Here is a 23,377-nt window from a genome sequence, read left to right as displayed (position 1 = left end):
CCATGGACTCCCCACTGGCTCACCCAGGAGAAGGAGCACCCTGTGGACCTCCAACCCACCTGGGAGAAGGGGCACCCCGTGGCCCCCCAGCCCACAGGGACACCCCATGGACACTCACCCCCCACCCCGGCACCCAGCACTGCGCCCAGCTGGCTTTCACATCTTTATTAGAAAAAAAACCCCAAACTGAACCAAAAGTTCCTCTCTGGTGGCCCACACTCCCCCCCCCGGCCCCCCGCCCCAGCCCCGGGGTGGCTCGTCCTGGCTGTGGGGCACGGGGGGGGTCCCCCCAACCCCATCAGTGCCGGTGGGGGGCACGGTGCCCCCCGTGCCGACGCTCTTTGGTTGGTGCCCGCAGGGGCCGGGGGTGCCCCCTCTGCACCCACGCGCTGGGGAGGGGGCGGGTTATGGCTTCGGGGGGCGGGGGGGGGTGGGGCACCCCCCAGCAGCCCCCTGTGTGGGTGCTGGGTGCCAGGGGGTGTGGGGGGGCATGCACGCGTGTGGGGCATGCACGCGTGTGGCCGTGCGTGCGGAGCTGGGGGCGGGGGGGAGTGCACCTGCATGCGGGGACACGCGTGTGCAGGCGTGTGCGTGCAGGGACACACGTGTGTGTGTGTGTGCGGTGGGGGGGCCGCGCGCACCCCTGGGCGCACACGGGGCACGGACACGGGGAGGCGGGTGTCCGTCTGCGCTCACCTCCGCGTCGGTGTGTGATACCCTTAAGCATGGAAATGGATGTATATATATAAATACAAATATATATATATACACATGTGCACACGCGTGTTTGGCGCACACGCGTGTTTGGCGCACACGGAGCCGGGGGGGCGGCGGGGGGGGGGGCAGGCTCCTCTACGTGCCGCCGTATATGCGGACATGGACGTGCGCCCTGTCCCTTATATGGGGACTGTCCGGCTCCTGCCCGCGCGTGAAGCCCGTCGCCTGCCCCATAGACCCGCCGGGACCTATAGCCACACGCACACGCGTGTCCCTGCGCACGTGTGGCCGCGGGCACCGCCGCCGTGACCCCGGGGCGCGGGGTTCCCCCCCCCTCCCCTCCCCTCCCCTCAAAGGAGGGGGTTATTTCTTTTTTGGGAAGAAGCTGAACCGTTTCTCCTTGTCCTTGCGGGGCAGGGGGGGTTCCGGGGGGGTCGGGGCGGGGGGCAGGGGCAGGCTCTGCGCCTTCCCCCGGCTGCCCCCGCACTCGGTTATCGCCACGCTCAACCCCTGCAGCCAGGCCTGCAGCTCCTCCTGCGGGCACAGCCACCGCCTCAGGGGGGGCTCCCCCGGCCCCCCCCCCGGCACTTTCCCGGCCACCACGTGTCCCTCCGGGTGATGCCAGCTGCCCCACATCTTCCCCAGGTACATGTGTCCCCCTGGGCACCGCCAGCCCCTCACCGTGTCCTCATGGCGCCCATGGACCCCTGGGCATTGGTAGCTCCTCACCATGTCCTCATGGCACCCCTGGCTACCCCATGTCCACCTGGGCACCCCCTGTCCCCCACCATGTCCCCACGGCACCCCTGGCCGTGCCACTGGGCACTACAGGTCACCCTGTGTGTCCTGTCCCCCCCCCCCCCCCCCCCGGGTACCGCTGGTCCCCTCTGCATCCCCCTGGGCATCTCTAGCCCCGCCATGTCCCACTGGCCACCCTGTGTCCCCCTGGGCACTGCCAGCCACCCCACGTCCCCACCGGCACTCCTGGCCACCCCGTGTCCCCCTGGGCACTGCTAGTCCCCCCTGTGTCCCCCGGGAAACAACAGCCACTCTCTGTCCCCCTGGGTACCATTGGCCACTCTGTGTGTCCCCCTGGCCACCACCAGCCACCCGGGTTCCCTCCTGGGCACCGCTGGTCCCCTCTGTCCCCTCCTGGGCATCTCCAGCCTCACCCCTGTGTCCCCCTGGCCACCCCGTGTCCCCCCGTCTCCCCCCTCACCTCATCCTTGCCATGGAAGAGCCACTCGCTGCCATTGCTGAGCCTGGGGACGGAGGGCGGGTGGCAGTGGGGCGCGTGTCACCCTGTGCCACGCCGCCCACCCCACGCTGGCGCCTCACCTGAGTTTGAAGACGTGCTTCTTCTTCTTGTAGCCGGCGGCCACCTCGCAGAGGGCGTCCCGTAGCCCCAGGGGCTCTTCGCCGTGGCACGGTAGCCCCAACGCCCGGCTCTTGGCATCCTTGAAGAAGGCGAGCTGGCCGCCCCGCAGCACGCAGTACCGCGTGCTCCACGACCTGCCGCCACACTGCCAACGTCACCGCGCCGCGCGCCCGCACCGCCCGCCGCCACCGCCGCCGCCGCCACAGCCACCGCGCCTACCGGTTGGACGCCCGTTTGGTGGCTGCCTCCAGGTCGTGTTTGCGGCCAAGGTAGCCCTCCAGCTGGACGCTGCTGGCACGGGCCGGCAACGTGGCCGGCTCCTCCGGCTCCTCCCGCGGTAGCCGTGGGCTCGGTGACACCGGCTTCTCGTTGCTCATCGTCCGCGCCAGCTGCCGCAAAGCAACAGCCCCGTTACACCGCCGTGTCACCGCCCGCCACCAAAAGCCACATCCTGAGGTCCTGTCCCTGCCCACGGTGGCAACCCTGTCCCCAGCGGGGGCTCGTGGTCCCCAAGCAGGTGGCCTGGTGGTGGGTGCCAGCCAGGGGTGGGTCAGCTCTCGGTGACAGTGACCCCAGCAGCTCCGGCACATGGGAGCTGGTGGCTACTGGGAGGACACCAGTGAGTGGCTGGGACACGGTGCAGCCCCAGGACACGCACCGCGGGCTCAGCGCAGTGCCAGGGCCCCCCCCCGGTTTGAGATGGGGGGGGCTGAGCCACCCTGGGGTTGTCACCCAGGGGGCTTGGGGACAGTGGGGGATGCCAGAGGGCAGACTGGGTCCAGTCGGGGGCCATGGTGGGATGGGATGGCCGCCCGGTGGCAGCAGACGGGTGCCACAGGGCCGGGGGGTGGCGATCCCGGGGTGCCCGTGCCCTCCTCCTGCGCTCGGGGACAGCCCCAGCCCTGCACGGCTGTGTCTGCTGTCACCACGGGGGGACGGGGAGGTCCCGTGGTGTGTCCCACCGTGAGGGATGGGAGGAGGGACGCTGGCCTTGGAAGCCTGGAGGTTACCGTGTCCCCAGGCGGGCAGGCAGAGAGGGATGGTGTCCCCAAGCAAGCAGGCAGTAACTTGTCCCCATGCAGAGAGAGGGGGCTCCTGTCCCCAGGGAGCCAGAAGATGCCAGTGTCCCCAAGCAGGCAGAGGAGGACCCTGTCCCCAAGGAGCCAGAAGATGCCAATGTCCCCAAGCAGGCAGAGGAGGACCCTGTCCCCAGGGAGCCAGAAGATGCCAATGTCCCCAAGCAGGTAGTGGGACCCTGTCCCCAGGGAGCCAGAAGATGCCAATGTCCCCAAGCAGGCAGAGGAGGACCCTGTCCCCAAGGAGCCAGAAGATGCCAATATCCCCAAGCAGGCAGAGGAGGACCCTGTCCCCAAGGAGCCAGAAGATGCCAATGTCCCCAAGCAGGCAGAGGAGGACCCTGTCCCCAGGGAGCCAGAAGATGCCAATATCCCCAAGCAGGTAGTGGGGGACCCTGTCCCCAGGGAGCCAGAAGATGCCAATGTCCCCAAGCAGGCAGAGGAGGACCCTGTCCCCAAGGAGCCAGAAGATGCCAATGTCCCCAAGCAGGTAGTGGGACCCTGTCCCCAAGGAGCCAGAAGATGCCAATGTCCCCAAGCAGGTAGTGGGACCCTGTCCCCAGGGAGCCAGAAGATGCCAATGTCCCCAAGCAGATAGTGGGACCCTGTCCCCAGGGAGCCAGAAGATGCCAATGTCCCCAAGCAGGCAGAGGGGGACCCTGTCCCCAAGGAGCCAGAAGATGCCAATGTCCCCAAGCAGGCAGAGGAGGACCCTGTCCCCAAGGAGCCAGAAGATGCCAATGTCCCCAAGCAGGTAGTGGGACCCTGTCCCCAGGGAGCCAGAAGATGCCAATGTCCCCAAGCAGGCAGAGAGGGACCCTGTCCCCAGGGAGCCAGAAGATGCCAATGTCCCCAAGCAGGCAGAGAGGGACCCTGTCCCCAGGGAGCCAGAAGATGCCAATATCTCCACGCAGGCAGAGAGGGACCCTGTCCCCAAGGAGCCAGAAGATGCCAATGTCCCCAAGCAGGCAGAGGAGGACCCTGTCCCCAAGGAGCCAGAAGATGCCAATGTCCCCAGGCAGGCAGAGGGGGACCCTGTCCCCAAGGAGCCAGAAGATGCCAATGTCCCCAGGCAGGCAGAGGAGGACCCTGTCCCCAAGGAGCCAGAAGATGCCAATGTCCCCAAGCAGGTAGTGGGACCCTGTCCCCAGGGAGCCAGAAGATGCCAATGTCCCCAAGCAGGCAGAGGAGGACCCTGTCCCCAGCAAGCCAGAAGATGCCAATGTCCCCAAGCAGGCAGTGGGACCCTGTCCCCAAGGAGCCAGAAGATGCCAATGTCCCCAGGCAGGCAGAGGGGGACCCTGTCCCCAAGGAGCCAGAAGATGCCAATGTCCCCAGGCAGGCAGAGGAGGACCCTGTCCCCAGCAAGCCAGAAGATGCCAATGTCCCCAAGCAGGCAGAGAGGGACCCTGTCCCCAGGGAGCCAGAAGATGCCAATGTCCCCAAGCAGGCAGAGGAGGACCCTGTCCCCAGCAAGCCAGAAGATGCCAATGTCCCCAAGCAGGCAGTGGGACCCTGTCCCCAAGGAGCCAGAAGATGCCAATGTCCCCAGGCAGGCAGAGGGGGACCCTGTCCCCAAGGAGCCAGAAGATGCCAATGTCCCCAGGCAGGCAGAGGAGGACCCTGTCCCCAAGGAGCCAGAAGATGCCAATGTCCCCAAGCAGGTAGTGGGACCCTGTCCCCAGGGAGCCAGAAGATGCCAATGTCCCCAAGCAGGCAGAGGAGGACCCTGTCCCCAGGGAGCCAGAAGATGCCAATGTCCCCAAGCAGGCAGAGGAGGACCCTGTCCCCAAGGAGCCAGAAGATGCCAATGTCCCCAAGCAGGCAGAGGAGGACCCTGTCCCCAAGGAGCCAGAAGATGCCAATATCCCCAAGCAGGCAGAGGAGGACCCTGTCCCCAAGGAGCCAGAAGATGCCAATGTCCCCAAGCAGGCAGAGGAGGACCCTGTCCCCAGGGAGCCAGAAGATGCCTGTGTCCCCGAGCAGGCAGAAGAGGCAGAAAGGGTTCCTGTCCCCAGGCAGGAGGAGCAAGCAGAGAGCAATGGTGTCCCCGAGCGGGCAGAGCGGGCAGGAGGAGCAGGGGGGCTGGCAGTGAGCACAGGGTGGCTGGCGCACAGGGTGATGGCGCCCAAGGGTGGCAATGCTCCGTGGGGCGACGATGCCCCAAGGGGCAATGATGCCCTGTGGGGTAATGATGCCCTACGGGGTGCTGATGCCTTGTAGGATGACGATGCCCCCTGAGGTGACAATGCCCCACGGGGTGACAACAGCCCACAGGGTGATGATGTCCCATATAGTGGTGGTGTGTCCTGGAGTGACGATGTCTCCTGGAGTGATGATGCCCCTTGGGGTGACAATGCTTTGCAGGGTGACATCCCCACGGGGTGATGATGCCTTGCAGGGTGACATCCCCACGGGCTGACGATGCCCAAGGGATGGCGACGCCCCAAGGGCCATGTCCTGTGTGTCCATGTCCAGCTCTGCCCGATGTCCCCTCCGTGCTGGGGCAGAGCCAGCCCCATTCCCGAAGCTGGGTGCTCAGAAAGCTGGGTGCCACATGGCCGGTGCCGTGCGGTGTCCCCATGGGATTGTCCCTCCGCCGACAGCAGAGGATGGCGCCCGGGATCTGCCCGTCCCGGGGCAAATACTCCAGCTCCGGCTGCTGCTCCAATCCCACAGACACCCGCGCACCCACGGGTGGCCCAAGCCTGGCTGCTCCAAGCCACCGCAGGGACCCCCACCCCGGCCACCCCAGGAGTCGGGGCGAAGGGGAAGGTTGCAGCACCCACTTGCCCGCCCGGCCTTTTTGGGGGTCATTTAGCATTTATTCAACTCAAGGCAAGGAACAAGGCAAGGGCTGGGGGGGTGTGGGGAGCCGTCGGCATGCCGCGGTGACGGGTCACGGGGTCTGCCAGGAGCCTGTGGGACATGCGGGGACATTTTTTTTTTTTTTTTGCCGCCGGGGAGGGAGAAAACTAAACTCAAGAACTGACCGGCTCTGGTCCGTCAGTGGCGGGCGCGGAGGTGTCCTGTGTGGTCGTGCCCTTCGTCTTCTCCTCTTCCTCCTCCTCGGACCTGCGGCGGGGGGGTGGCCTGCTCAGTGTCCCCAGCAGAGCCTGGCACCCCCGAAACCCCCCTCCCAGCCAGCTTGTTGGGGAAACGCAACCGCGGTCCCACAGGGAGCTGGGAATGGCTGCTCCTCTCCCATCCCCCCACCCCCCAGAGGGATGAAAGCCCCGGCGCGGCAGAGCTCGACCTTCACCCCTGCTCTTCACCCGCATCCATTTACTGCTCCGAAAGGGCAAATTGCTAAAAAAAACCCTTAATGCTTTGAGAAGGGAGATGCTGGAAATGATGCTCAGGAGCTGGCCGGCCACCACAGGCTGCCCCTTGCCCGAGGTCACAGAATCACAGAATGGTGGGGGTCGGAAGGGCCCTCTGGAGATCATCCCCTCCAGCCCCCTGCCAGAGCAGGGTCACCCAGAGCAGGTGGCACAGGAACGCGTCCAGGCGGGTTTGAATGTCTCCAGAGACGGAGACTCCCCCACCTCTCTGGGCAGCCTGTGCCAGGGCTCTGCCACCCTCACAGCAAAGAAGTTCCTCCTCGTGTCCAGATGGAACTTCCCATGGTCAAGTTTGTGCCCGTTCCCCCTTGTCCTGTCCCTGGGCACCACTGAGAAGAGCCTGGCCCCATCCTCCTGACACCCCCCCTTTCAGTATTCACAAGCCTTGATAAGGTCCCCCCTCAGTCGTCTTTTTTCCAGACTGAAGAGACCCAAATCCCTCAGCCTTTCTTCATCAGAGAGATGTTCCAGTCCCCTCAGCATCTTGGTAGCCCTTTGCTGTCCCCTCTCCAGCAGTTCCCTGTCCCTCTTGACCCGGGGAGCCCAGAGCTGGACACAGCGCTCCAGCTGTGCCCTCCCCAGGGCAGAGCAGAGGGGGAGGATGACCTCCCTCCACCTGCTGGCCACACTCTTCTTGATGCCCCCCAGGATGCCATTGGCCTTGTTGGCCACAAGGGCCCTTTGCTGGCTCATGGGCATCCCGTTGTCCCCCAGGACTCCCAGGTCTCTTCCCACCGAGCTGCTCTCCAGCAGGTCACCCCCAACCTGTCCTGGTGCGGGGGGTTATTCCTCCCCAGGTGCAGCACCCTGCGCTTGCCCTGGTTGAATTTCATAAGGTTTCTCTCTGCCCAGATCTCCAGCCTGTCCAGGTCTCTCTGGATGGCGGCACGGCCTTCTGGGGTGTCAGCCACCCCCCCCAAACTGTGTCGTCAGGACACTTGCTGAGGGTGCGCTCTGTCCCCTCGTCCAGGTCATTGATGAATATATTGAACAGGACTGGAGATGGTGGCCCCGGGATGCCACCGGCCTCTCTTACCCGGCTTCCAGCTCTCCATCCAGATCCAGGCGGTAGTCGGGAGCCTCGGAACGCGTCACCCCATCCTGCACCAGCCCCTCACGCAGCGTCCGCTCACCCAGGAGCTCCAGCTGCCGGGAAAGGGGACGAAGGCGTTAGGTGCTGGTGGGGACGCAGGGTGGGGAAACTGAGGCAGGGCAAGCAGAGGGCGAGCCGGGATGGGCCGTGCCCATCCAGAGGCTGAGCCTTCCTCACCGTCGTCAGCTTCCTCAGGGCGGCGATGCGCTCCTCCCAGGTGGCCGAGGACTTCTCGAAGGCTTCGTGCCGCTTGAGCAGCTTCTCCACCGCGTCCACCGTCTGCCCGTAGTCGCTGCTGGCCAGGTAAGGCTCCTGCGCTATGAGCCACGACTCGGCCACCGAGGCGTCCCGGGAGAACTGGCACACCTCCAGCACTGCAGGGCAGGGACGGGCGGCGCTCAATCCCCTGCCACCGCCGCCACCACCCCCTTTCACCGGCCGAGCCACGGTGTGTGTGTCCCCCCCAGCGCCGCCGGCACACTCACACAGCCGCAGCCGCTCCCAGCGCTGCTCCCACATCTCCATCATGGCCTTCCTCTTCTCCACCAGCTCCACCAGCTTCGTCTTGATCTACGAGGGGATGCCGTCACGGGGTGGCCCCGGTGGCACCGTCCCCGCCGTCCCCCCGCCCCGTCCCCACTGCCCTCACCTCCGGCGAGTCCTGGTGCTTGCGCTGCAGAAGCTTCTTGCCCAGCTCAATGCAGGTGGTGAAGTTCTTGCTCCGGGCGTCCACCTCGGCCCTGATGCCCTGGTGGTACTTCATGAGCAGCTCCACCGAGGAGACGTCCCTGGGGACAGAGAGGTTAGTGGCATGGGTGCTGGCTCCCGGTAAACGGCACTGGGAGCCCGCCCGGGCGCAGCCGTACCTGGGTTTCTCCTGCGTCTCGATCTGCCGGACGGTGCTCTCCATCCAGGAGAGCAGATCCCGCGCCATGCTGAAGAAGCGATGCTTGTCAGCCGTGTCCACCAGCCGTGCCCGCCGCCCGCTGCACGCCTCCAGCAGCGCCCGCAGGGCTCGGGCCACCTCCTGCTCCTGCTCCTGGATGCCGGCCGCCTTCTCCCCGGCGTAGGCGGTCTGCAGGCGCGCCGCCGTCTCCCGAAACTGCTGCACCTGAGCCAGAGAACGTGGGGGATGCCGAGTATGGGTGATGGCAGCACCGGGCAGCCCCGCCGTCCCTCAGGGATGCATCCTCACCTGCGTCTCCAGCAGCTGGAGGTCGCGCTCGAAGGCGCTGTGCATGCGGTGGAAAGCCTCCACCGTGCCGGCGTCTTCACCCAGGTCCTGGGGCAGCTCCTGGCGGCGGGCGGCGATGAGGGCCAGCAGCTCGGCGCCGTCGTAGAAGTACTTGTGCAGGTCGTAGGAGGCGGCGAGGAGCTGCATGCGGGTGTCGATCAGCTCCAGGAGGTCGGCCCAGCTCTCGTTCAGCCCGTCCTTCCACTCGGCCATGGTGGCCGCCTCCACGTGCCCGGCGTCGATGAGGTCCTCGATTGTCAGGTTCACCCGGTCCACGCGTTCCTGCCCCACGCTGCCCGTCTCCCGTGCGAACTCCCGAAACTTCTCCCGCAGGAGCTGCAGAGGGGTGGGGGAGAGAGAAGAATCCGGTTTGCTCCCCGCCCCCCTAAAAACCACACGCCGGCACCACTGTGCCCACCCCGGCCCAGCATCCTCACCGTGACGTGGTCCAGGTCCTGCCCCATCTCCTGGGAGGAGGCGACCACGTCGCGCTCGGCGATCCACTGCTCCAGGTCCTCCACCTCCCGCTTCAGCTGGAAGAGGTGGGACATGTTCTCCAGGCGCCGGCGGCGCTCCTCGGCCGCCTCCTTCAGCCCGGCGTAGTGCTTGTCCACCTGGCCCTGCAGCCGGATGATCTGCTCCCTGCGCGGCCCCGGCACACAGACACCCCAGTTCTCACCCGGGAAAAGATGTCCCCGACCCATCCGTCTTGTCAACTAGGGGGGTTTTTTTTGGGGGAGGGACCCCACTCTGCGCTCCCCGTGTCCCTCGGCCACCACCTCCCTGCCACAGCCGGGACAATGCCACCCAGCCAGGGCAGCCAACGCCACCGGCGCTCCAGCCGAACCACCCCCCACCCTGGTGCTGAGGGCACGGGGCCGCCCCGAGGGATGGGGGACACACGGTGGTGGCACCTACCCCTCAGGGTGGCCGGCGGAGAGCAGCTGCTGAGCCCTCCCCGCCAGCTCCTTGATGGTTTGGCCATAGTCCTCGATGGACCGCTGCTGCCGCACGTGTCTCTTCAGCATCACCAAGCCGCTCTCCTCGTCCTGCGCCATGGCAGACACCAGTGCCCATCAGCACCCCGCGTGGCCATGGGACAGGGACGGGGGTCCGTCCCCAGTGCCCACCCTATGGGCACGTTCTGTCTCCATCCCATGCAGCGGGGAGCAACGGTGAGCTCAGTGGGGCATGGCATGGGGTGGCATGGCATGGCATGGTGTGGGGTGGGGTGGGGTGGCATGAGGTGGCATGGCTTGGTATGGCATGGGGTGGCATGGCATGGGGCGGGGCAGCATGGGGTAGCATGGGGTGGCATGGCATTGGGTGACATGGTGTGGCATGGCATGAGGTGGGGTGGCATGGCATGGCATGGGGTGGCATGGGATGGGGTGGCGTGGGGTGGCGTGGCATGGCATGGGGTGGCATGGGGTGGGGTGGCATGGCACGGCGTGGCGTGTAATGGCACGGCTTGGCACAGGAAGCATGGCACACAATGACATAGCAATGGTCAAGCATGGCATGGCACAGGATGACCTGGCATGGCACAGCGTGCCATGTAATGACGAGGCATGGCATGGGATGACCTATAATGGCATGGCATAGGGTGGCATGGCACGGCACATAATGGCACGGCCTAGCATGGGATGGTGTGTCATGGCATGGCATATGACGACGCAACATGGCATGGGATGGACGGTGTGCTATAGCACAGTGTGACATGGCATGACGTGCCATGCGCTGGCATGGCATGGGGTGGATGCCATTTAATAATGGCACAGGATGGCACGGGGTGGCGTGTAACGGCACGGTACAGGGTGAGGTTTAGCAAAGATGCTGGGAGGGCTGGAGCCCCTCTGCTGGGAGGACAGGCTGAGAGAGCTGGGGGGGTTCAGCCTGGAGAAGAGAAGGCTCCGGGGAGACCTTCCAGCCCCTTCCAGGCCCTCAAGGGGCTCCAGGAAAGCTGGGGAGGGACTCTGGATCAGGGAGGGGAGCCGTGGGACGAGGGGGAAGGGTTTTCCACTGCAAGAGGGGAGATTTGGATGAGATCAGAGGGAGAAATTGTTTGCTGTGAGGGTGGTGAGCCCCTGGCCCAGGTTGCCCAGAGAAGCTGTGGCTGCCCCATCCCTGGAGGGGTTCAAGGCCAGGTTGGACGGGGCTTGGAGCAACCTGGGCTGGTGGGAGGTGTCCCTGCCCCTGGGTGGCCTTTAAGGTCCCTTCCCACCCAAACCATTCTATGACTCTATGTTTAACAGCACAGCGTGGCACGGTCCGGGTTGACACAGGATGCCCCATCACGGCACAGATCCCCCCCCAGGACATGGGGACACCCCAGGGAGCCACCCCTCACCTTCGGCTTCTCCTCAGCTCCCATGAAGAGCTCCTGCTCGCTGACCCAGGCCTCGGCCTCGCCGGCGTCCAGGTAGTACTGCTGCGCCTCGCCGGCCTCCCGCAGCCGCCGGTGCCGGGCGGCCACCTCCACCTGCAGCGTCTCCCACAGCCCCTTCAGCTCCCGCACCCGCTTCTCCAGCTCCGGGCTTGGCTGGGCGCCGCTCACCGCCGCCTCCCCCCGGCTCAGCACCTCGGCCAGGCGGGGGGCATGGCCCCCCAGCTCCTTCTGCAGCGTCTGCCGGTGACACGGATGGTCACGGCCGGGCTCACCCGTGGGATGGGTGGCCCCAAGGGACCAGCCGGGGCGGCGGGTGCCACCGCTGCACCCGGGCTCACCTCGTTCCTCTTGGCCAGGCGCTGCACGCTCGGGAGGTCGGTGCCGTGCTCCGTCGACCTCGCCAGGGGCAGCCGCTCCTGCACCCACAGCTGCGGGCGAGAGCACCCGTTGAGCCCCACGTGGCACCCACGGGTGCCCCCGGCTCGCCGGACCCTGCCACGGCGAGGATGCTCACCGTCTCATCCTCCAGATCCCGCCCGAGCTGGTACATGGCCTTGGCGGTTTCCAGCTCCTTCCTCCTCCTCTCCAGCGGCTCCAGCAGTTCGAGGAATCGCTGCCGGAGCCTCTGCTCGTGCCCATCAGCGTCCGGCATGTCCCCGGCAGGGGGGGGACTCTGCCACTCCAGCTCCTCCAGCTCCTTCATACGTGCTCCCACTTGCTCTTCCAGTCTCTGGTGGGGAAAAGCAGCGCGAGCTGGGGGGCAGAGCTGGGCCGGTCACCCCCAAGGCACCATCCTGCCCCGTTCGGGGACATAACGTGACACCTCAGACCCCAAACCAGGGGCAGCAAGCCCCTACCGAAAGGAAAAGGTGACGTGCCACCACCCCGCCACCCACCCAGCCGCTCGGCTGGCGGCGCCACCACCCACCTTCAACCTCTTCAGCAGCAGGTTGGTGGCGGTGAGGTCCTTGGCCTGCTCGGCGGCGCGCAGCTCCTCCTTCGCCCGCCCCAGCCAGCTCTCCAGCTCCTCGTAGCTCTGGGCGTACAGCGCCGAGCGATTGGCCTCGAAGAGCTGCCGGCCCTTCTCCTCGGCGGCGCCGCGCAGCGCGTCCCAGCGCCGGCGCAGCTCCTCCAGCCGCCGCGTCACCACCTCGCCGTACTGCGGCTTGCGGCTCGCCAGCTCCTTCCCTTCCTGCCAGCAACACCCAAGAGGTCGGTGGCCGCCACGGCGCGGCTCCACCCTGGCACAAGGACATCCCACCCAGCCGGGAGATTCCAGGCAGCGGTGCCGGCACCCACCGTCTCAATCTTCTCCAGCCAGCCCTGGTTGGATGCCAGCTCGGCCATGAATGCCTGGTGCTTCTGCCACTTGCTGTGGAGGCCGCGGGCTCCGCCGAAGGCGACGTCCTGTGCCGTCAGCATCTTCTCCTCCACCCAGGCGTCGAACTGCGGGAAAAGCGTGTCAAAGCTCGGCTGGTGGAGACCTCCCAGAGCCGCCGGCCGTGCCGTGTCCCTACCTCCCGGCAGCTCTGCAGGAAGGTCTGCAGCTCGTGGTTGTCTTGCAGCAAACCCGCCGCCTCCTCCGCCTTGGCCACGACGGCTCCGTGCCTGCCAGGGCAACCAGAGATGGGTGGCATTAGCCCCGCTGCCCGCCCACCGCCCGCCCACCCGCTGGCCCCTCGCCGCACTCACCGCTCCTGGAGGGCCTGGCACTTCTCGGCGATCTTCTCAGCAAAGATGTTGCCCTCGGCCACCAGCTTGGTGCCGCCGGCGACCACTTCAGGGACCTTCTCGGCGCTGCTCTCCATGCCGGCGCGGAACTCCTGGAAGCGGCGCAGGGCGGCAGCCGAGCCCTCCAGCGTGGCAGGCAGCTCCAGGTGTGCCAGCGTGTACTCCTGGTGGGGGGACACGGCGGGGAGGTCGGCACCTTTTTGGGGTGGCCCATGAGCCACGGAACCACCCCCCCCCCCCGAGACCCACCTCGGTCACCCACCTGGTTGGCGAGGAGGATCTCCGCCTGCTTGGCGTCGCGGAGGAACTCCTGGAAGCTGCGGCACTGGGTGAGGAAGCGGTGCCGGGTCTCCGCCATCCTGCCCAGGGCGGCCCAGCCCACCTCCACGCCGCGCAGACGCTGCCGCAGCCCCTCGTACTGCGGGTCCTCCTGCTCCCCCACCACCCTCTCCCCTGCCTCCACCAAGGCGGTGAAGGCGGCCGCGTGCTCTTCCGCGTCTCGCCGGGCGGCCTCGTGGCCCTGCAGCAGCTCCTCCGCCTCTGACAAAGACGCCGGCATGTCGTCGGTGGCCGCCACGGCTTTCTGAGCACCGAAGAGCCAAGCTTGGAAGTCATCCAGGTCCTGCAAAAAGCTCCGGAGCTGCCCGGCTTCCCCCATGGAGGCTGCCCGCTCTCTCAGAGCCTCCTGCAGCTCTTCCCAGGCGGCTGTCGCCGCCGCCAGCCGCTCAGCCACCTCCCCGGCCACCTCGGGCCGTTCCTCGGCCAGGCGGTCGGCCTGGGAGCGCAGGGCGGCCAGGCGGTCCTTGGCGACCGCCAACTCCCGCTCGATGCCGTAGAGCTTGCGTTGGGTGGCCAGGATGCCCGCCAGGTCCCGTCCCAGCTCGGCGGTGGCTTTGACCACCTGGGCTTTGCCCTGCAGCCATTGCCGGGTCTCCTGGCACTCCAGACGGTAGTTGAGGAGGCGCAGAGCCGAGCCCACCGCCCGGCCACGCTGGGCCGCCAGCTCCCTGAACCGGTCCCACCTGTGGGAGGGAGGGGGGTGACGGCGGGGGGATGCGGATGGCGGCGACCCAGCATCACCCACTCGCCCCGGCGTCGCCCGCCGCCGTTACCTCTCATTGAGCTGCTCCTGGCACTGCCGCACCTGGGGGCTGCGGGGGTGCCCGCTGGCCAGCAGGCCATCGGCTGCCTGGTTGACGGCGGCGATCTGGGAAGCCACGGTGGCCATCTCCTGCTCCAGCCCATCCATCCTGTGGGGACGGCCAGGCTGAGAACGGGCCACACTTCGGGACACAGCACGGCTGCGCCACCACCCGCCGGAGCCCCTACCTGTGCTGCGCCACGTCCAGGTCCTCCAGCGCCTGAGGGACCTCCGGCTGCCCCAGCCAGGTCTCCTTGGCCCCCATCCAGAGGTGGCAGGCGTCGCTCTCCCCGAAAACGGTGTAGAGGTCGAGGGCGTCCTGCAGCTGCCGGCCCCGCCGCTCAGCCAGGGCGGCCACCTCGGCGTACAGCTCCCGCAGGGCCACCAGCCGGCTCTGCGCCTCGGGGCTGGCTTGCAGCTCCGGGGGGAAGCCCTCGACTTGTCGGGTCAACCCTTCCAGCTGCTCCTGGGCGGCTGCCAACTCCTCCAGCAGCTCCTGGTGCTGCCGCAGCAAGGCGCGGGTGCGGGACTCGTCCTGCCCCAGCTCCTGGCTGCCCGCCCGCCGCCGAGCGTCCCGCAGTCCCTCCGCCAGCTCCTCCGCCTCCGCCTGGAACTGGAAGAAGCCCTCGGCCTCCCGTAAGCCGCGCCGGCGGAAAGCCGCCAGCTCCTCCAGTTGCCCCCACAACCCCTTCACCGCCGCCCCCCGCTCCCGCAGCTGCGCCGCCCCCGGCCCCGCCAGCCCCTTGCCCGCCGCCAGCGCCCGCTCCAGCCGCTCGCCCCGGCTCCGCAACTCGGCCTCGAAGGCGGCGTGGCGGCGCTGGAGCACCAGGACACCCGGCAGGTCCTTCCCGAAATCCAGGGAGGAGTAGAGCTGCTCCTGCTCCTTGATCCAGCCTTCCGCCTCGTCCAGCTCCCACAGGCAGGTCCAGAGGGACCGGGATTGCTCCAGCAAGGCTCTCCTCCGGGCCGCCAGGGCCTGCAGCTCCCGACGGCACATCTCCAGGTGGCTCACGCGATCCCGGATGACTTTGGGATCACAGGGACGGTAGCCTGGTCGGGAAACATGGTGGGCGCCCATCAGTGGGGCGTCCCGGCTTCCCCCAGCTGTGCCGCGGTCCCGGTGCGTCCCGGCGCACCTACCCTCGGCGTCGGCGAAGCGTAGGGCAGCGGCGCTGATGGCGCGTGTCTTCTCTGCCTGCAGGGCCATGTCCCGCTCCAGCAGCCGGTGGGTCTGCAGCAGCTCCTCCGCCTCCAGAAGGTGCTTCCCGGATTCCGGCGATGCCAACTGCACCTGCAGGAGAGTCCCAGCCGTCACCCACCACCAGCTCCGGCAGACGGCACCCACCGACACCCAAAAGCCGCCGCCAGCACCCCAGCATCTCATCTGCCTCTCCAGGTGGGTCCCACCAACGTTTTGCCAGGTGGGACTGAGGCACCCCACCCGTGGTGGCACCCCACGGCTCACCTTGACCTCATCCATCCAGTCGATGCTGTGGAGCATCTCCTGGAAGAGGTGCTGCAGGGCGAGGTTCATCTCCAGGCGCTGGCGCCGGGCGGCCAGCAGCTCCAGGAGCTGCTCCCAGAGCCGCAGGATGTTGTCCTTGCGCGCCTTGATGCGCTGGATGTCGTGGTAGCCCTCCACCTCCAGCTCCTTTGCCACCGCCTCGATGGCCTGCACCCGCTCCTTGTAGGCGGCTGTGTCCGTCTCGATGGCCTCGTGCTTCTTCTTGGCCGCCTCCACCGCCGACAGGTCCTGGCCAAAGTTGTCCTGCCCCAACACAAAGCCCACGGTGAGGGTCCGGCAGGGCACCCTGGTCCCCAGGTGTGTGTCCCCTGTCTCACCTGGGCCACCAGGCGCTGGTTCTCACTCAGCCACGCCTCCCGCATGGCCGCTTTGCGGTCGAAGCGCCGTGCCAGCTGCTCCAGCTTCTCCTGCCGGATGAGTTCGTTGCGCAGCGCCAGCTCCCGCTCGTGCTCTGCTTTCTCCAGCTGCTCCCAGGCCTGGGGGAAGGCGGCACCGGACATGGGTGGCATCTGTGTCCCATGTCCCCCCACCCACCCATGTCTTGGTCTGCTGGTGAACCCCAATGTGACCCACTGGTGAAGAAGCATGGCTACAGGAACCCAACCTGCCCTGGGATGGACATGACCTGCCCCTGGATGGACTCAATGTGTCCTGGGATGGACTTGAACTGCCCCAGGAGATGAACCCAACTGACCCCCAAGAGATGGCCCCAACCTGCCCCCAAGAGATGGCCCCAACCTGCCCCCAACAGATGGCCCCAACCTGCCCCCAAGAGATGGACCTGGCTTGCTCTAGAACAGACCCAGTCTGCCCTGAGATGGACCTGAACTGCCCTGGGATGGACCCGACTTGCCCCAAGATGGACCCGACTTGCCCCAGGACATCCCTGACCTGCCCCAGGACATCTTGGGGAGCAAAGCCCCCTGGGATACCAGGGGAAGAGCTGCCCCCAGGTCACAGGGTGCCACGGGAGCAGCCACGTGTCCCCGCGGCACGGCGCACGGCCGGGCTGTCAGGATGGGCCCCGTACCCGGTTGATGTCGGAGACCAGGCGGCCCTCGTGCGGGGTGTAGACGCGCTGGTTGTTGGCTCGCATCCGCGACTGGATGGTGAAGAGCAGCACCTCCAGGTTGCCCTTCTCCTGAAACCTGCCCCGGAGAGACCTCAGCTCGGGGCACCCATGGGTGCTCACCACCAGCGCGCGGGCACGGGACGGGGCTCGGGGGCGCTTACTTGGGGGGCTTCTCCACGGTGCGGTAGGTGCTGAAGGCTTGCAGCTGGTGCTGCACCCCGGCCAGCGAGTTGGCGAAGCTGCGGCTGTTGAGGGAGGCGATGGTCTGCTCGATCCAGGTGAGCAGGTCGGAGGCCAGCCCCGCATAGCCCTCGATCATCCGCTCCGTCTCCTTGGCATGCTCGATGACCTGCGGCGGGGATGGCGGTGAGCACCGGGTGCCAGCACCCTGGCAGAACCCTCCCCCCCACCAGCCCCAATGCCGTTCCCTACCTTGCCCAGACGCCTGCCTTCCACCTCCAGCACCTTCATCTTGGAGAAGTAGTGGTAAAAGGCCACCACATAGGTGATGATGGACTTCTCGTCGGGGTTCTCCGTGAAGACATCTGCCCGGCGTGAGCGAGAGGCGTCAGTTCTGACCCAACCTCTGCATCACCCCAGGGGCAATGGGCCACCACAGCCTTGTGAGGTCCCCGCCTTGTTCCCACCCAGACCCTTCTTCCATGGGGTGGAAGCCTCTCTGTCCCTCCAGGGGGCCTGGGCACGTCCCAGGGTGTAATGGGGAAACTGAGGCAGGAGGGTGGGCAGCGGCAGCCTCACCTTCAGGGTCGAGGAGTGGGGTGATGCCCAGGTGCCGCTCTGCCACGCTGAAGGCGTGCTCCAGGTTGTGTCGGGCATTGGATTTGGTCAGGTTTTGGAAGTCAACCAGCTCGGGCCTGGGGACAGACAGCATGAGACAGCCGTCACACAACCATGTGTCACCCCCTGTGCCACTGCCACCCCGGTGGCACCGCCGTGCTGCCTACCTGTGCCGGTGGATGAGGGCATTGAAGGCCAGTCCGTCCTTCCAGCTGGAGGTGAAGTTGGTGACATTCACGTGGGGGTACCTGCGATGGGGACAGGGCATCACCGTCACCCTCCGGGCACCCCCAGACCCCGTTGCGGTGAGCTGTGGGTCCCACCACCTACCCTGCCGTCTTCATCTGGCACCAGAGCAGCAGCGCGTCCCTGGCGGAGCGCGTCTCCCGGCCCTCCTGCGTCTGCACGATGATGTCCTGGATCTGGGGACAGAAGGACATCCCCGGTTGGAAGAGCACATCCGTGGAGGAGGGCTCCCGCTCGGCAACAAGCCACTGAGGGGTGCCCCCCACCCAGCCAGCCCCACCTGGAAGCGGAGGATGATGGTCCAGATGAGGCCGAGGACAAGGCGGTGGTTGCCATCCACGATGTCGTGGGAGCCCATGTTCTCCAGGTGGACCCGCTGCTCCTTCAGGAACTGCAGCGCCTTGTCCACGTTCTCCAGGCAGTGGATCCTCATCCTGCCCTTGGTGGGCTTGGGCTGGGGCACGACAGAGCTCAGCACCCTCCTCTCCAGGCTGACTACCCCCACCCCTGCCTGGGGACACCACCGCTGCCACCCCAACCCTGGTGGAGCCTTGCTCAGCGCCAAGGTCAACAGCCTTGGTGGAGCATCAGAGGTCTTGGGGCATGGCATGGCATGGCACGGTATGGCATGGCATGGCATGGCATGGGTCCCAGGGTCCTCAAGTGGATGGGAGACCTACCAGAAGCTCTCCCGACAGCACCTCCAGCAGCTTGATGAGCACCCGCCCGTCCCGAAGGTCCATGTAGAGGTCGGAGATGCGGCAGGTGACGCGAGCCAAGTGCGAATTCACCCACTTGGTGAAGGTTTTCTTCTGCACGGCCTCCCGTTCGTCTGCAACGAGAGCGGGCACGCTGGCACCGGTGGCAGGGCCAACCTGGGGAGGCAGGACCGAGGTGGGACCCCAGACCCCGTCCCTGACCTGCCAGAGCTTTGATGCGGGAGCGCTCGAAGAGGCGCGCCGAGCTGTTGTCGTTGTCCAGCTCATCGTCGGAGGCGTCCCAGCGGACGTTGATGCGGCTGTACTGCTGCTGCAGCTCCAGCTGCTCGTAGTCGTTCGCCGAGGTCATGGTCCCGGCGTCCCCCGGCCGGCTGGCCGTCGGCTACCGGCGAGAAGCCCCTGGAGGAGGAGAGCGGGGGTATCGGCATGGCGGCGGCGGCTCGCCGGCCCCACCGCCCGCGGGGATTTACGGCGCTGAGCCCGGTTAAGCAGCTCAGAAGGATTTAGCCTCGCCTCCACCCAGGTGTTGGGGGGCACCTGGGTGCTGCACCCCCCGGGGGCTCCCCCCGCCGGCACGGACCCCTCTGCCAGACCGTGCTGGTGGCTACCTAACGGTGCCGCCTCCCCACCCGGGTCCTGCCAGCCCACCCCATGTCCCCAGGGGTGTCCCCCCCCCAACCCCAAACTCTAACTCTGGGTGCCCCTCCGGGCGCTGCTGGCACCCACCCCGACGCCTGCGCCGTGGAGGGGCTTTGCCGGCACCCGCGGCCGAAAGCGGGTGACAGCTGCCGGTCGGGATGGGGGGGCCACCCACCCCCGGGGACATTTGAGACGCAGATAGGACATGGCCGGTATCTAAAAATGCCTGCGAGCAGCTGTCGGTGGCAGGGAGGAGGCGGTTGGGGCACCCAAGGGGTGTGGGGAGCCAGCCTGGGGGGTCCCCATGGCCGGCACCCCCTCCTGGCACCCTGGAGCCACTGGGAGCCCGTGGCTGTGGGTGCAGGGGGGGGAACCCCCGAACCCCTGGTGTCCCCATGAGCGGTGACACCCCCCGGTCCCCGGGGACCCCCGCGCAGGTGACGGTGGCAGAGCTTTATCGGGGCCGGCAGGGCTGGGCTGCGCCCCGGCTCCGCACCCTAATCGCCCCCGCGCAGGCAGGGCCGGGGCCGGCCGCTTGCACGCCAGAGCGTGCCGCAGCATGCAAGGGCAGGCAGGAGCGTGGCAAGAGCGTGCAAGGACATGAAGGAGCGTGTAAAAGGATGCACGTGTGAGCAAGGACATGCGGGAGCATGCCAGAGCGTGCAAGAGTGTGCATGCACGAACAAGTACATGTAGGAACATGCCAGAGCGTGCAAGGGCATGCAGGAGTGTGTAAAAGGACGCACGTGTGAGCAAGGGCATGCAGGAGCGTGCCAGAGCGTGCAAGAGCGTGCATCTGTGAGCAAGAACATGCAGGAGTGTGCCAGAGCGTGCAAGGAGATGAAGGAGCGTGCAAAAGGATGCACGTGTGAGCAAGGACGTGCAGGAGCGTGCCGGAGCGTGCAAGGAGATGCCGGAGCATGTAAAAGGATGCATGTGTGAGCAAGGACATGCAGAAGCGTGCCAGAGCACGCAAGGACATGGACAAGCGTGCAAAAGGATGCACGTGGGAGCAAGAACACGCGGGAGCATGCCGGAGCATGCAAGAGTGTGCATGCATGAACAAGGACACGCGGGAGCGTGCAGGTGCGAGCAAGGACACGTGAACGCGTGCAAGAAGGCAGAGGAGAGCGTGCAAGGCCAGGCCGGCGTGTGTCGGAGCGCATGGGAGCAGGGCCCGCAGCCCCCCCGAGTGGCTCCATGCTGCTGCCAGCCCTCCCATCCCGCGGCCAAAACCCCAGGGGAAGCCCAACTTGGGGACCCCAACACCGCAGGAGCTGCAGCCGGGCCGCCCGGGCACCATGAGGTGTGCTGAGTTGTGTCGGGTCTCCGCGGCGCTGCCGTCCTGGTGGGAGACCTCGGTCCTGGCCGTGCCTCCCCCACACCATCACCGCAACAACGAGGAGGAGGAGGAGGAGGAGAAGGAGGAGGAGAAGGAGGAGAAGGAGGAGGAGAAGGAGGAGGAGGAGATCGCGCCGAAGCGAGCCACAGCGGGGCCCAAGGGAGCCGCCAGCGTGCATTTCGAGCGCGGGTGCTCACCGACCCTTTAAATCTCCCTCTGCCGCACCGGCGCCTTCCAAACCGCCCCGTTTGGTGGAGCCACGTCGCCGCCGGCACCCGCCGCCCCGGCATTGCCATTTCCCCGGCTCAGCGAGAGGAAAGCCGGGAATGCCGGGGTGCCGGCCCCGCTGCGAGCATCCTGCGGCCGGAGCCAGGGCAGCATCGCCTTCCCCCCGGCCGGCGGCTCGACGCCATGAATCAGCACTTCCCGGCGAGGGGCTGGCACCGTGCCTCTGCCAAGGTCCCCCCTGCACCCCAAGGGTGGCCGGGGCAGCGCTTCGGCACCTGCCACCCACGGCACCCTCGAGTCACTTCCCCCCGCCACCGTGGTGTGCTGCCGGAACACCGGTTGCCGGCGTACGGGAGCTCACCGGGATCCCCCAAAACACCCCAAAACAGCTGCCCCATCACCTCCGCCTGCAGCCTGGCATGTCCCTGGGGTGCCCACTGCCCGGCATGGCTTTGCTTCACCAATTAGCGCTTTTATTCCTCATCTCCACCAAACCAGCGGTCGGCCACGCTCCCGGTGTGGCCGGGAAGGGGCTGGAGGTGGGGGGCATCCCCGCGGCCCCCCGATAGCCGCCTGCCTCCCAGGCGCACGGCCAGGGCCGGGAGCAGATGGCCCCGCTCGGAGCGGCCGCTTGGCATGGCACAGGGTCGCTGGGCACGGCACGGCACAGCTCCGTCAGCTCCGGCCACCCCTCCCCGGCCACGGCAGGCAAAGGTTTGGGTTTCCCCAAGGCCGGAGGAATGGGTGCGGATGCCGGCCGTGCCAGGACTGTCCCATGTCACCTAACCCGCCGGCGCCACGCACACGTGCTGACACTCCACAGACATTTTTGGCTATAAATAGGCCTCCCCCTGCGCACGGCGCGGGCCGAGCCCCACTCCCTTCTTCGGAGCTGCCCCCCTGGCGCCTCCTCACCCACCCCAAAATCACCAGCCGGGGGCCTAAAAACACCCGACAACTCCAAAACACTCCTCGGGGGGCCATGATGGCACCCACCAGGGGTGCGGGGGTCGCCTTCACCTGCCACCCCCTCAAATGACTGAACCCAAGGGGGCGAAGGGCACCGCCATCCCCTGGCTCCGGCAGCCGGAGATTTGCGAAGGCAAAAGCCTCCCTGAAACGGGAGCCGGGAAATCGGCCCCGGCTGCTCCCCGACTTATTGGGGTGCGGGGTAGAAGTTCCCCCGGCCCACGAGCATCCTCCCGCCGCTGCGCCGGGACAAGGGGGGCCAAGGGCACAGCAGCCAGAAAACTCTTCCCAATAACACCAGTTTGCCCAGTCACTAAAAACTGGTGGTCGAAGTGGGCTGGGCGACGCGCCTCCGGAGCCAGCTCGCCCACCGCGTCCCGCCAGCACAGGTTTGGGGGTGACAGGAGCACCCGGGAGCGGCGCGGGGACCCCGCCCGGGGCTGGCACCGCCGGGGAAAGCGTCCCCAGGGTGTCCCCAGAAAGTCACCGCCGCTCGCCCGCCCCGTCCTTCCCGGCAAGCCGCACGTCCCCGGCGGGGACAGCAGCCCCGGGGGACACGGGGTGACATCGGGACACCCCCCCCCCCTCCCCTCCGCCTCAAGGAAAAGGGGGTGCTGACCCCCCTCCGCCCCCCCCACCAAACTTTAGTCCGTGCCCGCAACCCCCCCCCACCCTCCCCGGGGGACCGTGCCCGGTGGCTCGGGGCTGTCCCCCAAACCCGGTGTCCCCGGAGCGGCGGGTCCCGCTGTCCCCCGCTTCTCCCCGGGGAGCGGCGCCTCCCGGTGCCTCCGGTCCCCTCCCGCTCCCCCGCATCCCCCCCGCTATACACCGACACCCCCGGAGGCGGCGCATCCCGGTACCCGCCGGCGGTGCCCGGGGCGACCGCGGCTCTCACCTGCGCGGGGCGGCGGGCGAACGAGCGGCGGCGGCGGCGGCGGGCCCGGGGCCGGAGCCGGGACCGGAGCGGGGCCGGGGGAGCGGAGCCGCCCTTCGCGGCGATATAAATAACATTATCTGTGCGCGCAGGGACATTCCTGCCCGGGGCCAGCGGCGCTGCCCGGCCCAGATAGCCCCGCTCCCCCCCGGGAGGGCCGGGCGGAGGCGGGCGGGGACGGGCCGCCCGCCCCGCAATGCAGCACAGCGGCCCCCCCCGGCCGCCGCCGCCACCGGCACCGGCACCGGCCGAACGGCGCAGCCACCCGCCGCCACGGCCGGGGGGTCTCCCCGACCGGCCCCGCTGCACCCTCCCGGGGAGCCCCCGCTGGCCCACGGTACCTCCCGCTAGCCCCGCTGCCTTCCCCCCCCCCCCCCCACCCTGCTAGCCCCCGGTACCTCCCGCTAGTCCCGCCGCTCCCCGCGCTGGCCCCCGGTAACTCGGGCTGGCCCCGATGCCCTTCCCCCCCGTGAGTCCCCGCTGGCCCCCGATAACTCGGGCTGGCCCCGCTGCCCGCCCCTGGCGAGCCCCCGCTGGCCCCCCGGTACCTCCAGCTGTCCCCCCCCGCCCCCCCCCACAGGGAGTCCCCGCTGGCCCCCGATAACTCATGCTGGCCCCGCTGCCCCCCTCAGAGAGCCCCCGCTGCCCTCCGGAACCTCCCGGTGGCCCCGGTGCTCTCCCCCCCGGAGAGCCCCCGCTGGTCCCCGGAACCTCCCGCTAGCCCCGCTCCCGCACCCCCGCTAGCCCCCAGCACCTCCCGCTAGCCCTGGTGCCCTCCCTGCTAGCCCCCGGTAACTCGGGC

General features: G+C 67.7%; 1 protein-coding gene across 1 annotated transcript; it reads right to left on the bottom strand.

Moving 5' to 3' along the window:
* Positions 1-150: 150 nt before the first annotated feature.
* On the bottom strand, positions 151-22,732 carry SPTB (spectrin beta, erythrocytic). Its single transcript, XM_074586478.1, has 36 exons — positions 22,537-22,732; positions 18,665-18,862; positions 18,425-18,576; positions 18,025-18,198; positions 17,829-17,920; positions 17,666-17,746; positions 17,460-17,575; positions 17,133-17,245; positions 16,862-17,049; positions 16,659-16,776; positions 15,946-16,104; positions 15,569-15,871; positions 15,244-15,394; positions 14,292-15,153; positions 14,075-14,212; positions 13,225-13,984; positions 12,924-13,126; positions 12,749-12,839; positions 12,531-12,677; positions 12,160-12,423; positions 11,746-11,961; positions 11,570-11,659; positions 11,193-11,468; positions 9,761-9,891; positions 9,280-9,484; positions 8,804-9,178; positions 8,475-8,719; positions 8,258-8,396; positions 8,094-8,178; positions 7,786-7,982; positions 7,552-7,661; positions 6,165-6,246; positions 2,315-2,484; positions 2,056-2,229; positions 1,937-1,979; positions 151-1,251 (listed from the first exon to the last, which is right to left on the bottom strand). Exons 2-36 carry the CDS (start codon positions 18,810-18,812, stop codon positions 1,081-1,083), a joined length of 6,969 nt encoding a protein of 2,322 aa, XP_074442579.1. The 5' UTR covers positions 18,813-18,862; positions 22,537-22,732; the 3' UTR covers positions 151-1,080.
* Between the last annotated feature and the right edge of the window lie 645 nt (positions 22,733-23,377).

This window comes from Larus michahellis, chromosome 4 (genome assembly GCF_964199755.1).
Source record: "Larus michahellis chromosome 4, bLarMic1.1, whole genome shotgun sequence".
Lineage (NCBI taxonomy): Eukaryota > Metazoa > Chordata > Aves > Charadriiformes > Laridae > Larus > Larus michahellis.
This window is presented reverse-complemented; position numbering and strand designations above follow the sequence as displayed.